The sequence below is a fragment of the Carassius carassius genome, chromosome 45 (genome assembly GCF_963082965.1).
Source record: "Carassius carassius chromosome 45, fCarCar2.1, whole genome shotgun sequence".
Lineage (NCBI taxonomy): Eukaryota > Metazoa > Chordata > Actinopteri > Cypriniformes > Cyprinidae > Carassius > Carassius carassius.
In genome coordinates, this window is record NC_081799.1 from 5,368,933 (window position 1) to 5,383,853 (window position 14,921).

The 14,921-nt window shown below is 43.2% G+C and overlaps 1 protein-coding gene across 1 annotated transcript in view; it reads right to left on the bottom strand.

Moving 5' to 3' along the window:
• Nucleotides 1-3,042: 3,042 nt before the first annotated feature.
• Nucleotides 3,043-14,921, bottom strand: part of galt (galactose-1-phosphate uridylyltransferase) — a 151,365-nt gene continuing 139,486 nt past the window's right edge. The window contains exons 10-11 of the mRNA XM_059538673.1: nt 13,296-13,450; nt 3,043-3,483 (exon numbers count right to left, since the gene is read on the bottom strand). Coding sequence (XP_059394656.1) covers nt 3,403-3,483; nt 13,296-13,450 — 236 coding nt within the window. The 3' untranslated portion in view covers nt 3,043-3,402. The remainder of the gene's footprint in view (nt 3,484-13,295; nt 13,451-14,921) is intronic.

The following is a 14,921-nucleotide window of genomic DNA, read 5'->3' on the forward strand; positions in this document are numbered from 1 at the left end:
AAAAGCACAATGAACCCAAATTTATGGGGTTTTCTTTATGATTTCACCGCAGCATGTTGAAGAGCTCATCCATCCCCGGCGTCTGCTCTGAACAATTGCAACCCCTCGTTCTCTATGACAACAGACACCTGAACAGATGGATGGCGCCACAGACAGACTGGGCCTGCTCACGTTCTTAAGTACACTGAGAATCCCTGACAGAGAGAATGATGGAGCACCTGGCGTGGGAGAGAGACCTTCTGTTATGCCACTGTAAATTGACTTGACAAGAAAAACGTTTCGCCTCTCAATGTCAGCCATTTGCACGCCGGCGTAAACGGAACTGCGGCCCAGCAGGTGCAGCGCAGGAAAAGGAAAACTGATCCGCTGAACACATTTCTCTCATTAAGCGAGCTGCCCCGAGGCCGTCAATTACATTTTCCGTTTTACCGGCTACAGAAAGCCAAGTTGGAAATTGCCAGTATACCCGGAGAAAGGTCCTGCTAATAATGAATAAAGGAAAATTTAACTGGATTTTATGTTCTCAGAAGAAATGCTTGTCTGTGCAAAACTTGTCATCTTGATTAATCTATGTGAGTGAGTGACATGTAGCCAAGTATGGTGCTCTGCATTTAACCCATCCAAGAGCTTAGAGTGTACAGCGCCCAGGGAAGAGTTAGAGACTCAGTGCTTTGCTCAGGGGTCTCACTTCAGTTGTGGTATTGAGGGTGAAAGAGAGCGCTGGTCAGTCACTTCCCATAACCACAATTCCTGCCGGTACTGAGACTTGAACCCACGACCATCGGGTTACAAATCCAACGCTCTAACCATTAGGCCACAGCTGCCCCCATGTGGCAGCTGGGTCATTTCTAGGCTGTTAGGCACAGGCATTTCTTTTTTTTAGAGTTTTTAAGGCGATATTATATGGTTGCTAAGGCTGTTTTGTGGTTGTTAGTATAGTTTCTAGGGTGTTTGCTAGCAGCTGATACAGTGTTCTATTGAGTTGTATTGGATGACTGTTAGTGTTCATAGACAGTTGTTAGGATTTTCTGGTACTGTAGTTGATTGGATGTTCTTAGTTGTTGCTAAGGTGTTTATATATGAATTCCAGTGTGTTTTTGGTAGTTGCCTGGAAGTTGTTTGACAGTTGCTACAGTATGTTGTAGGTGGTAGCTACAGTATGTCATTCGTGGGGAAGTCATGGCTTAGCGGTTAGAGAGTTTAACTCCTAACCCTAGGGTTGTGGGTTCGAGTCTTGGGCTGGCAATACCATGACTGAGGTGCCCTTGAGCAAGGCACTGAACCCCCAACTGCTCCCCGGGCGCCACAGCATAAATGATGTTCACTGCTGTGTGTGTGTGTTCATTGTGTGTGTGTGTTCACTGCTGTGTGTGTGCGCTTTGGATGGGTTAAATGCAGAGCATGAATACTGGTATGGGTTACCATACTTGGCTGTATGTCATGTCACATGCTGTTAGGCATGGCATGTATTTTTTAGAATGTTTTAGATGGTTGCTAGGGTGTCCTGTGATGGTTACAGTGGTTTCTAGGGTGTTTGCAGGCAGTTGATACAGTGTTGGTTGTACTGGATGTCTTCTAGTGTTCTAAGATGGTTGCTAGAAAATTCTGGTGGTACTGTAGTTGTTTGGCTGTTCTGGGTTGTTGCTAAGGTGTTGTTTAATGGTTTCTAGGGTGTTTTGGTAGTTTCCTGGGAGTTGTTAGACAGTTGCTAAGGTGTAGGTTATTTCTAAGTCATTTCTAGGTTGTTACAGTATAAGCAAGGTGGTTTATACTGAAAAAGATTTTCTAAGACTTTAGAGTAGGTTGTTGCTAGAGTGTTGCTAGGCAGTTGTTACAGTGTTCTAGGTGGTTGCTATGATGTACTGTATTGTTTTTTTAGATGGATAGAATATTCTGCTACTGTATTTGCTAAGGTGTTCTGAGTGTTTCTAGGAATTTGTTCTGTGTGGTTTTAAGTTGGTTGTTAATATATGGTTTCTAGAGTGTTTTAGACAGTTGCTAAGTTGTATGTTGTTGCTATGTCATGTCTAGATTGTTATAGGCTATATGGTTTATATTGTGAATTTATGTGGTGGCTAAGATATTGTAAGGTGTTGACAGACAGTTGCTTGTGTGTTCTGTGATTGGTGGGGCAGTATTAAGTGTGCTGCTAGGCAGTTGATACAGTGCTATGATGCACTGGATGGTTGCTAGTGTTCTTAGATGGCTGCTAGGATTTTCTGGAACTGTAGTTGCTTTGGTGTTCTGGGTTGTTGCTGTGTTTCAAGGCATTTGCTAGAGTGCCCTAAATCAGTGCTAAGGTGTTGATATATGGTGTTTTGTGTGTAGTGGTTGTGGTTGAAAGTGGTTGCTAGGTAATTTCTAGGTTGTTATAGGTGATTTATACCGTGGATTTAAGTGGTGGCTGAGATGTTTTAAGGTGGTGTTACAGTAGATGGTTGCTAGGGTGTTCATTGGTTGTTAGGATGGTTTCAGGCAGTGTTATCTGAGAGTGTTTCTAGGCAGTGTTATCTGGGAGTTATTAGACAGTTGCTAAAGTAAGTTGTAGGTTGATGCTAGGCTGTGTCTAGGTTGCTATAGATGATGTTTATATGGTGTTTTTAGGTGGTGGTTAGGATGTTAAGGTATTGTTAGAGTGGTTTCTAAGATGTTGCTAGGCAGCTGACACAGTGTTTACAGTGGTTTGCTAGGGAATATAGTGAATGGTTTCTAGGGTATTCTGGTACTTTAGTTGCTAGGGTGTTCTGAGTTGTTTTGAGAGCATTTCTGGGATGTTTTGAATAGTTGTTAATATGTTGACACATGGTTTCTGGTGTTTTGAGTAGACATACATGTATGGTAGTTGTAAGAGAGTTTGGGTTCGACTATGCAATTTCTAGAGTATGTTCAGTTATGAATTCTGTATCGTTGCTAGAGCATCGCCAGAGTTTCTTCAATTTAACATTTTTTTCACTTGTTGAAATCTTTTCCAGCAGTTTCCAAGCACATTAAAAAAGAAAAGAAAAGAAAAAAATTTATGTTTTCAATGTTTCCTTTGCCAAATTAATTTAGCCAAAAAGGAAGAACTTTATTTAAAAAAAAAATTTTAAAGCACACAAGCAAAGATTACAACTTATCATTTCAAACTTTTCTGAAAATTATTGGCAATCAAATTGGCTCTCAACTAAGCAATTACCAGCTCACATGATTTGGCTTTTAGGGTCCTGAAAAAAACTTGGGAGTTAGTTTTAAATTCTAACTTGAATGATAAGACAAAAAAGTGTTTCAAAAGGAAGTTAGTTAAAATTTTAAACTCTTTGCACTAAAACAGATGAGTCATCTTACAGCTCCATCTGTTTCTCAGTTTTATGTTCTCATTATCTGGCCGTTGGACACAAAGGGTGGCCAACAGGTCACACTCTTTTAGTTCTCCATCCCTCCATCACCTTCAGTTTTTTTCATCTTATAATGTTCCTCTCCGAGCTTCCTTAACTGCTCTGCAGCCTGCAAAAATGAGTAAAAGGGGGAGAAAAAGACAGAAAAGATTCTGAATGAGTGAACAATTCAAAACAACACATACAGTACATTACATCTTCTGCTCAACAATGCTGTATTTAGTTTATCAAAAATAAAGCAATATTGTGAAATATCATTACAATGTACTATCTATCTATCTATCTACTGATCGACTGATTCATTAATTGTAGGATTCTTTGATGAATAGAAATCTCAAAAGAACATTAATTTGAAATATAATTGTATTTGTTATACTACAAATGTCTTCACTGTCACTTTTGATCAATTTAATACATTCCTACTGAAGAAAAGTAATATTTTTGTCTTTCAATTAATCAACAATCAATCAATCGGATAAAACTTGATTCCAATCCTAAACGTTAATTCAGTTTAAAATATAAAATGAAAAAAGTACTTAAAAATATCATTTTAAAGTACTGAATTCATTGAATGATCCTAAAATGCATTAAATGTAAACTTTAAAAAATAAACTAAAATTACCTAACACAATCTATTACTATATTTAGAAATAGTATTTTATTTCATTTATTCATTTATTTTTTGCGCTAAAATCTATACTATATGGTTCCATTGTGACAAAATGGCCCAAAACAATGTCAACATATTTAATGAGCTGTAGGAAATAACGGTTGAATAATGGCGACAGCTTTTTGTAGATCTTCAGATACAGTATGTGCCTACACAGAAACTTCAAAGACCTTCTTTAATAAACCTGTGCTGAGAAATATTTCCTGGAGTAAAAAGTGTGAAAACTAGCTCCAGTCTTCCTTACAAAGTTCTCCAGAAGCGCTTGGACCAAATAAACATCCACACAATTTGCTGGGATAGAGACATAAATTTGAAAAATAAATAAATAGCAAAAAGGCAGACTGCTGTGAAAGCACATTCTGAAAAACACACAGCGTGACCCAGACCCTCCAGCGACGGCAGACTCTGCATTCATGTCTAGCGCTCACAGCAGAGGAGCCACCAGTCGCCCACTCTCTCCTGTCCCTGCAGGGGTGTGATTAAACGTCCTAGCGGCTGTGTCACTTCCTGATCCAATCTCTCAGCCACAACACTCTTTAATTCCTCCTCAGCCGCCGCTGCGGCACGGGCTGATGGAGGCTGCTGCCGCCGTTGAGTGAGAGGTCAGTCTCATAAACACTGGCAGCTGGGCTCGCCATGGGAGTGCCGCATTCATAAAGCCGTAATAAATGTTACAGCACATTAAATCACCCCAGAGGTTCAGCACGATATTCCAAACGAAAACCGTTCACTCATGACGTTTGAGCGCCGGAGATAAAAAAGCGCCCATTGCATTACCCTTAGCGTCCCTGCTACGAGTCACGTAATGCTTGGCAATAACCGGCATATGAATATGTGCTTATGCATGCTAGGAACCAGTTGGAATTATGGCCATATAGTGAGTGGTGGCATACATGAGTGGGTTTTGACAGCAGTGGTGAAATCTGCCCTAATGAGACTATATGACTGAACCAAAAAAAACAGAATACCGCCATCATTAAATTACCGCTGCAAACTCACATGACATGTTTTCTTTCATTAAACACAAAAGTAGATAAGCTATTATATAATTATTTAAAATAAAGCTGAAATAAATGTAAATATAAATATTCGAAGAAAAATAAATCAATTAAAATTAGAACTGTTGTTTTGGCAATGTACTCAAATAAAACATTTAAGTTGATGTACTAAAATGACTAAAACTGAAAGAGATATAAATTAAAGCTAAATAGAGATATTAAAAAAGCATTGAAACTTAAACTGAAATTAAATAGAAAACCGAAATATAAAAATAAAAGCTAATTCAAAATATTAACAAAGTGACTAAAATAAAATAACTAAAATAACACTGCATTTATAGTTATATACACACATAATTGCTTTGTGTAAAGAACAGGTTCATTTGAATGGTAAATAATGTTTAAGTGTTATACAGAAGAAAGAAAACCATACGAGTTTAGAGCAAATAGTAAAAAAACACAAAAACTTTGTATTTGGAAGACTATTCCTTTAAATTTTTTTGATTGATTGCACTGTAATTTACAACCTACCAGAAAGTCTGAGGATGGTTGATTTACCGGTTGATCATAATATTGCACATAAATTTTCATGGAAATACAAATATTTGCACCTACAAATAATAAAAAAATATAACACACTATATATATTCTACTGAGTCTGCAGGTAACACTTTAGTTTGGGGTCCAATTTTCACTATTAGCTAACTATTAACTACTACTTTTGCCTCAGTAAGCTCCTAATTTGATGCTTATTAATAGTTAGTAAGGTAGTTGTTAAGTTTATGGGGTAGGAATAAGGGTCTAAAATATCCAAAATATGGTCATGCAGAATAATCTATTAATATGTGCCTAATGATACTAAAACAGCATATATGCTAGTAATATGCATGCTAATAAGCAACTAGTTTTTGGTGAGAATTGGTGTTACTGACATTCCAAAGCATATTATTTCATCAGTGGCTCAAGCTAAAATTGATCTATGTCTGTCAGTAATAGAGCACTTCCAAATCAATGTCTGATACTTCAGAAGGAAGCTACAGTTTCATTGTCAAAGACACTAGGGTTTCTCTGAGCAGCCAGCCAACTTGAGGAACCAGTTATATTCTTACCTCGGTTTGGATGATAGCCAAATAAAAACAGTAAGGAAAAGTACTTCCACAACATCATTTCATCATCTCATTGACTGGAATCTCTTTCTCCCAAAAAAACTAATGCAGAACTTGGAGTAACAATATTGATATAGTTTTATGAGGTAAAATATATCACAAATACTACTGAATCACAATAGAGCTAGGACTAATAATTGAGACAAACTGTACCTCCACTGGATTGTAAAATGGGGTCTGGTCACTTAGGTGTGCTCAAACGCTAACTTGGCCTTGAACTCGCCACCAATGGCAACCCGGCTCAGCAGACAGAGGTCAGGTCGACAGATAACCAAGCCCAATTTATCGCAGTCCAAACCATTCTCACTCGTTTAGCTCGGAGAAAAACAGATGTCCTGGTTTAGGGCTGATAACGCTCACTGCCCGCTGATAAATTTCACATTCAGGTGGACAAGCTGAGGGGAAATGGGTTTGCGAGGAGTGTGAAAAGGGCTCAGATCACTGTCGGGAGGGGGCCGCTGATTGGGCCCGAGTCCCAGCGACAGACGGAGTCACAGCGTGACGGATCAGTGTTGACGGCCAGTGTCCTGACATCTTCCAAATGGAAAGTCGTAATTTGATCAAGCTATCAATCAATACATCCAGATGGGCATCAATCAAGAGCGTAACGCGCTGAACCCTTCAGCGGCCAAGACGAGAAAAAGGAGACTGGAAAATAGGGGACTCGGTTTCTGCTCGGCTGCCCTTCCCTCGCTTCACAGCATCAAACCGAGCAGGGTCACCCTGGCCTGGGTGTGCCTGACAGAAACACTTAGACGGAGGAAGAAAGTCCCACATGACTGGACACATTAATGAAGCAGGTGAGGTGGGTGCGGAAGTGCTGGAAATATGAGTCATTGAGGATTAAACTAACTCCCAATGATACTGAGGACAGTAGCTCAGAACCGCTGGAAGAGTCACAAACTGTTAAGCGTGACATTATAACAGTGCTTTAGGACTGCTGGCAGAAAAAACAACAAAAGTCACTTCACTAGCCAATTATTTTAAAATCTGACAGCAGCGGATGTCAGGAAAGCTGCTTCTGAAGGCATGTCTAACCTGTGGTTTTGAAGAAACGGGGCAGAGTAATGTTAGGTCATGAAATCCCAGTATAAAGAGGGAGGTTATCTACAACTTGCGTGTTGAACTAGGAATAATTGGGTAGCTAAAGCTTAGTGGAAACTCTAAATGTAGTGGAAAGATAGATAAAAACACTCCTGAGTCAGGAGAAGAATACACTATAGAGGTATAAGCTCAAGCCCAAATCCAGCCTGTAAACTAAAACCTGTGATCCGAACGATACTGTCAAATTTGATGACCAAATTAGACACCACTCAGTCGTTTTGTTTCATATCAAGTGAGTAGACCTAAATACACATTTACAGTGACCCAATAGCTTGCTAAAAGTAGTTAAAATACAAAGAAAATAAGTATAATGTTATATTATATTATTATTGTTATGATTATTAAAAATAAGAAAATTATTATAAATATGGTCACACTTTATTTTAAGGTCCAATTCTTGCTATTAACAAACCATTAACTACGAATTTTGCTTCAGTAAACTCTCAATTTTCTGCATATTAATAGTTAATAACGTATTTGTTAAGTTTAGGTATTGTGTGGGATTAGGGATGCAAAATACGGTCATGCAGAATATCTGCTTTATATGTACAAATAAACAGCCAATATGTTAACAATAGGCATGCTAATGTCACGGTGCATGGATCGGCTGTGTTCTCAGGTCCTGTGATTTGGTGTCTTTCATGTGGTTACATCATGCTCATTGGAATCAGCTGCTAATCAGTCCCCGCACCAGGTGTCTCACATTACCGTCAGCTACATATACTCACCTCATTCCCTCCTTCCTTGTCTGATAGTTGTTCCGGATGTTGGACTGTCTTGTTGGGTTGTCTTGGTCTTGTTCGTGTTGGATTGTTTATTTCGCCGTTGATCGTCACTGGATTGTATACATCACGGGAGATTCACGCCACGTCATCACCAGCCATCAAGCCACTGCGCCACCCAGCCGAGAGATAACATCATCACCCACGGAGTTCATCATTGTCTTCACGGAGTTTGTGTTCACCGTATTTGTCGTCAATAAATATATGTTCACACTGCTTTTGCTTCCTATCACATTCATTACCATCACAGAACTATCAGACCACTTATGGAAGCAGCAGGCTCCACCCCACTCACGGCTGAGGAGGCTTTACGTTCCTGCATCTCTCGGCTGGAGACCCAGGAGAAGAGCTCGGCGGATACGGGAACAGCGATCCGAGCTCTTGTGGCGCAGGTATCTGAGCTCACCCAGCGGATGCAGAACTGGCAACAACCCACTGCGCCAACCCCACCACCCATGCCGCCCGCCCACCAGGAACCATCCGGGGCTGCCCAGTCACCCGAACCCCGCCTTCCCCCACCAGAGCTTTACAGCGGTGAGCCAAACTTCTGCCGGGCTTTCCTCACTAGATGCTCCATGCACTTTTCATTGCAACCTCGCACGTTTACCAGTGAGGTAAGCAAAGTGGCGTTCGCGCTCACACTGTTAACGGGGAAGGCGGCACTGTGGGGCACGGCGGTATGGGAGAACCAAGATCCGTGTTGTGCCTCGTTCTCGGCGCTCTCCGCCGAGATGAAGCGGGTGTTTGACCGCGCGGCCACTGGAAGAGAGGCCGCGCGGCGTTGGACGGATCACAAACAGGGGGAGAGATCAATCTCAGACTTTTCTATCGAGTTTCGCACCCTGGCGGCGGAGTGCCGATGGAACGAGGAGTCGCAGTGGGACATGTTCCTGCATGGGCTGGCTGACCGTGTTCAACGTGAGATCTACGCCCTGGATCTACCCGCTGATCTCAACGGCCTCATCGATCTGGCACTACGGGTAGACGCTCGACTCTCCCGAACCGAGCGGTGGTGTTTAACCGCTCGGTTTCCCCCTGGGGAGGGACCTCCAGTTCGAGCCAGTGGCAACGACGCGGTCGGCCCATTCCAGGATCACGAGCCCATGCAGGTGGGTCGAGCTCGGTTGACTCGGGAGGAGAGGGAGAGGCGGAGATCTCACGGCCTTTGCCTGTACTGCGGGGCGGCGGGACATTTCGCCTTTAGCTGCCCGGTAAAAGGGCCAGCCCGGCAGTAAGGAAGGGGCTACTGTCGGGTGGGATCTCCGCTATCAAGTCCTCGTTCAGATCTACCTCCACGCTCCTCCCGGTCAGGCTTAGATGGCATCGTCTGGACCTGCACTGCACTGCACTTTTGGATTCAGGGGCTGAAGGTAACTTTATGGATTCTACTTTTGCGCATCAAAATCATGTTCCCCTCCTCCCCTCACCAGTTCTATTGCAGTCCACGCACTCAATGGTCAGACGCTTCCCACCATCACCACCATCACGGAACCCATCACTCTCACGGTATCTGGTAACCACCGTGAGAGCATCTCCTTTTACATCCTGGACTCATCCCACGCACCCGTGGTCTTAGGACATCCCTGGCTCATCAAACACAACCCCCGGATTGATTGGCAGCTGAAATCGGTGTCTGAGTTGAGCATTAAATGTCATGAGTCTTGTCTTGTGTCTGCCTGTCCGTCTGTATCTGAGTCTGTGTTGCAGGAGAAGGCGGCGGATCTGTGTAACGTGCCCGCGGAGTACCTCGACCTGAAGGAAGTGTTCAGTAAGTCTCGGGCTGCTTCTCTCCCTCCTCATCGTCCCTATGACTGTGCTATAGAATTACTGCCAGGTACGTCTCCGCCTAAGGGCAAGTTATACTCACTTTCTATTCCTGAGAGAGAGGCTATGGAGAAATACATTTCTGATTCTCTAGCAGCCGGGTTCATTCGATCCTCCTCTTCTCCAGCGGGGGCGGGGTTCTTTTTTGTGGGGAAGAAAGATGGATCTCTGCGACCTTGTATTGATTACCGAGGGCTGAATAATATCACGATAAAGAATACTTATCCTTTGCCGTTGATATCTTCAGCCTTCGAGAGGTTGCAGGGAGCATCGATCTTCACTAAATTGGACTTAAGAAACGCCTATCATTTGGTTCGCATCAGGAGGGGAGATGAATGGAAGACTGCCTTTAATACCCCCAGGGGGCACTTTGAGTACTTGGTCATGCCCTTCGGCTTGTCCAACTCCCCAGGTGTCTTTCAGGCACTCGTTAATGATGTGTTGAGAGATATGGTCGATCAGTTCATATATGTCTACCTGGACGACATATTGATTTTTTCTTCTTCTCTCCAGGAACATGTTCAACACGTCAGACGAGTGCTTCAGAGGCTGTTAGAGAATGGGCTTTTTGTCAAGGCGGAGAAATGCGACTTTCATGCACAGTCTGTTCCTTTTCTAGGGTACATCGTGTCAGCCGAGGGTATGCGCATGGATCCCGAGAAGATCAAGGCTGTGGTAGATTGGCCAAGTCCAGATTCCCGTAAGGCCCTACAAAGGTTTCTGGGGTTCGCCAATTTTTACCGGCGTTTTAATCGCAATTACAGCCAACTAGCCACGCCTCTGACTGCCTTGACCTCTCCCAGAACGGCGTTCAGGTGGTCAGACGCAGCGGAAGCTGCGTTTGCCAACCTCAAACGCCGCTTTGTTTCGGCCCCCATCCTTGTTACCCCTGATCCATCACGTCAGTTCGTGGTAGAGGTCGACGCGTCAGAGGTGGGGGTAGGTGCGGTGCTTTCACAGCGCTCACCCTCGGACGACAAGATGCATCCCTGCGCGTTTTTCTCTCATCGTTTGTCGCCAGCAGAGTCAAATTACGATATTGGTAACAGAGAGCTGTTGGCAGTCAAGCTGGCATTGGAGGAATGGCGTCATTGGTTGGAGGGGTCAGGGGTACCCTTCATGGTTTGGACCGATCATAAGAATCTAGAATACATCAGAACTGCCAAAAGACTAAACTCTAGGCAGGCTAGGTGGGCACTTTTTTTCGGACGTTTTGATTTTACACTTTCGTACCGCCCGGGTTCCAAAAACATCAAACCCGATTCTTTATCTCGAATTTTTGACCGCTCCGATCGCCCGTCCACTCCCGAGAGTATTTTTTCTGAGACACTTATTGTTTCTACTCTCAGTTGGGAGGTCGAATCGAAGGTAAAGACAACCTTACATGGGGTAACGCCTCCGGCCGGTTGCCCACCTAACCGTTTGTTTGTGCCAGAAAGTCTTCGGTCCGAAGTTATCCAATGGGGTCATTGTTCCAATGTGGCATGTCTTCCAGGGGTAAGTCGCACCTTACATTTGGTCAAGCAAAGATTTTGGTGGCCACTCATGGCTCGTGATGTTCGCAGTTTTGTTTTGGCTTGCTCAGTTTGTGCCACTGGTAAGACTTCTAACAGACCCCCAGATGGGCTCCTACAACCGCTGCCAATCCCTTCGAGACCCTGGTCCCACATTGCGCTAGATTTTGTCACCGCCCTCCCACCCTCTCTGGGTAACACGGTAGTTTTGACCGTGGTGGACCGGTTCTCGACGGCGGTTCATTTCATCCCCTTGCCCAAATTACCTTCAGCCAAGGAGACAGCGGTAACAGTCATTGATCACGTCTTTCGGTTACATGGCCTCCCGATAGACGTGGTCTCTGACAGAGGACCCCAGTTTGTGTCCAAATTTTGGCGAGAGTTTTGTAAACTTCTGGGGGCCACTGTTAGTCTCTCTTCGGGGTTCCATCCTCAAAGCAATTGGCAAACAGAGAGAGCCAACCAAGATTTGGAGAGAACACTACGATGTATGGTCGCTCGAAATCCTTCCTCCTGGTGTCAGCAGCTGTCGATGGTGGAGTACGCACACAATTCCTTACCAGTGTCTGCCACGGGCCTGTCCCCATTTGAATGTAGTATAGGGTACCAGCCACCTATTTTTCCCAGTCTGGAATCCGAAGTCGCGGTCCCTTCCGCTCACGCCTTCGTCCAGAGGTGCCGTCGCACATGGACCAGAGCCCGTGAGACTCTGGTCCAGGCGGGAGCGCGCACCAAGGCCAAAGCCGATCGCCACCGGTCGAGGCCTCCCGTATACGTCGTTGGTTCCAAAGTGTGGCTTTCTTCCAAGAACATTCCTCTCCGATCCATTGCTAATAAACTTGCTCCCAAATTTATTGGCCCGTTTTCTGTCACCAAGATCATTAGTCCGGTGGCAGTCCGCCTCAATCTTCCTCCAGCGTACAGGAGGATTCATCCCGTGTTTCATGTATCAAAAATTAAACCTGTATTTTTTGCTCGTATTAATCCGCCTGCCCCGGTTCCCCCACCGCCGCGGCTCGTAGACGGGGAACCAACCTATTCGGTCAATCGTATTCTGGACTCTAGACGAAGGGGACGCGGATTCCAGTACTTGGTGGACTGGGAAGGTTACGGTCCGGAGGAGAGAAGTTGGGTTCCTGCTAGAGATATATTGGATCACTCTCTTATTGATGATTTCAATCAACAGGTACAGGAGGCTGGGAACGTCAGGGGACGTTCCTAAGAGAGGGGGTACTGTCACGGTGCATGGATCGGCTGTGTTCTCAGGTCCTGTGATTTGGTGTCTTTCATGTGGTTACATCATGCTCATTGGAATCAGCTGCTAATCAGTCCCCGCACCAGGTGTCTCACATTACCGTCAGCTACATATACTCACCTCATTCTCTCCTTCCTTGTCTGATAGTTGTTCCGGATGTTGGACTGTCTTGTTGGGTTGTCTTGGTCTTGTTCGTGTTGGATTGTTTATTTCGCCGTTGATCGTCACTGGATTGTATTCATCACGGGAGATTCACGCCACGTCATCACCAGCCATCAAGCCACTGCGCCACCCAGCCGAGAGATAACATCATCACCCACGGAGTTCATCATTGTCTTCACGGAGTTTGTGTTCACCGTATTTGTCGTCAATAAATATATGTTCACACTGCTTTTGCTTCCTATCACATTCATTACCATCACAGCTAATAAGCAACTAGTTAATAGTGAGAACTAGCCCCTATACTAATGTGTTACCAATTTTTTTTGTGTGTGTGTTTGCGGTGAAATAGGATCTGTTTTACCAAAACTGGCTAAAAACAATTGCAAAGACGAAAATATGTTTTTGTGACTGCTGTTTTTGTTTTTTATGTTTAAAAGAAAGCATACCTGTTCAGGTGTAAGATCCCTCTGTTCATTAGCTAGCATCTCATATCCAACCATGAACTTGCGGATGGTTGCGGATCGCAGTAGAGGAGGATAATAGTGAGCATGAAGCTGCCAGTGGCTCATGTCTTCCTGTAGATGACTTCCTGTCGGGGCCCCTGGAGAGCAAACCACAGCTGTGAGCACACATACTGAACTAAAGTCAGACAATATTAACAGAATAACCATTTCTAGATTCAATTTAATTAAATACTTTGAAGAACATATTCCCAACCCAATTTTCATCCATAATGTGACGTATTTCCAAATGGAACTGAATATTATTGAGAAAATAAAAAAGTCGAGTGGGATTTTATTCCATGACGAATGGATTGGATGGTGAAAAAACGTTGTTACACACCTGAATGAAACCAGGAATGAAAGCAATAGATTGTGAGGAGGATGAAAATGAAGTTCAAGGGAAATAGTCATATATGAACTTCTACCTGCAGGGAAATAAGCTAACTCACAAAATATGTAGATTTAAAAGTTCATGTCACCCTCAAATGCTTAAATCCTATAACTATATAATTATATACTATTATATATAAATATATACTATTATTGCTGTAACCCTGTCTTTAATGTTACTATTCACACAAAATGTCATACACAAATTAAAAATCATACTTATGTTCTCACCCTCATTTCAAACAAAACTAACTAAAAACAAAAAAAGGAAAGAAAGAAAGGAAAGGACGTGACGTGTGGCCAATATGGTGTCCAATACTTGGAATTTGTGCTCTGCATTTAACCCATTCAAGTGCACACACACACAGCAGTGAGTAGTGAACAAACACACACACCATGAACACACACCCGGAGCAGTGGGAAGCCAATGCTGCGGCGCCCAGGGAACAGTTGGGGGTGTAGTGCCTTGCTCAAGGGTCTCACTTCAGTCATGGTATTGAAGGTAGAGAGAGCACAGGTTATTCACTCCCCTCACCTACAATCCCTACCGGACCTGAGACTCGAACCTGCGACCTTCGGGTTACAATTCCTACTCTCTATCCATTAGGATGTAACTCTCTATCCAAATCTCCCAGTCATGATACATAATAGATACATAAATCTAGTATTATACATAATCATACATTACAGATACAAAATAGATATATAAATGTAAAAAAAAGAAAAATGTCTACATGTGTTTTTGTCCATAATATGAAACAATGGCTAAATAGCTGCCATTTCAGAGTTGGACCGATCTTACAAAGACAAACGTTAATTTTGTGAAACAACGCTTTGTGGCAAATGGTGCAAAATAAGACCAAGAACACTTATTAAGAAAGTAATAGGGTCAAGTTTAAATTCACACTGACCACAAGAATGATGTCAAGACCTTTATTGACTGATTTTTGCAAAGAAATGAAAGTTTAGCAATCCCATTAATACATTCAGACGCAGCATGCGACGGATCATTAAGTTTACTACGTGTTTCATTTTCAGCAACACATCAGAAAGAGCAAAAAAATGCTTGCCGTCCCGATGGAGGACATTCTCGAAACCCTTCAAAAAAGTCAAAAATGACTGGTTGCATGATTCTGCCTGATCAAACTGACTTGGCATTCATCTGTCTTATAAGTGTCT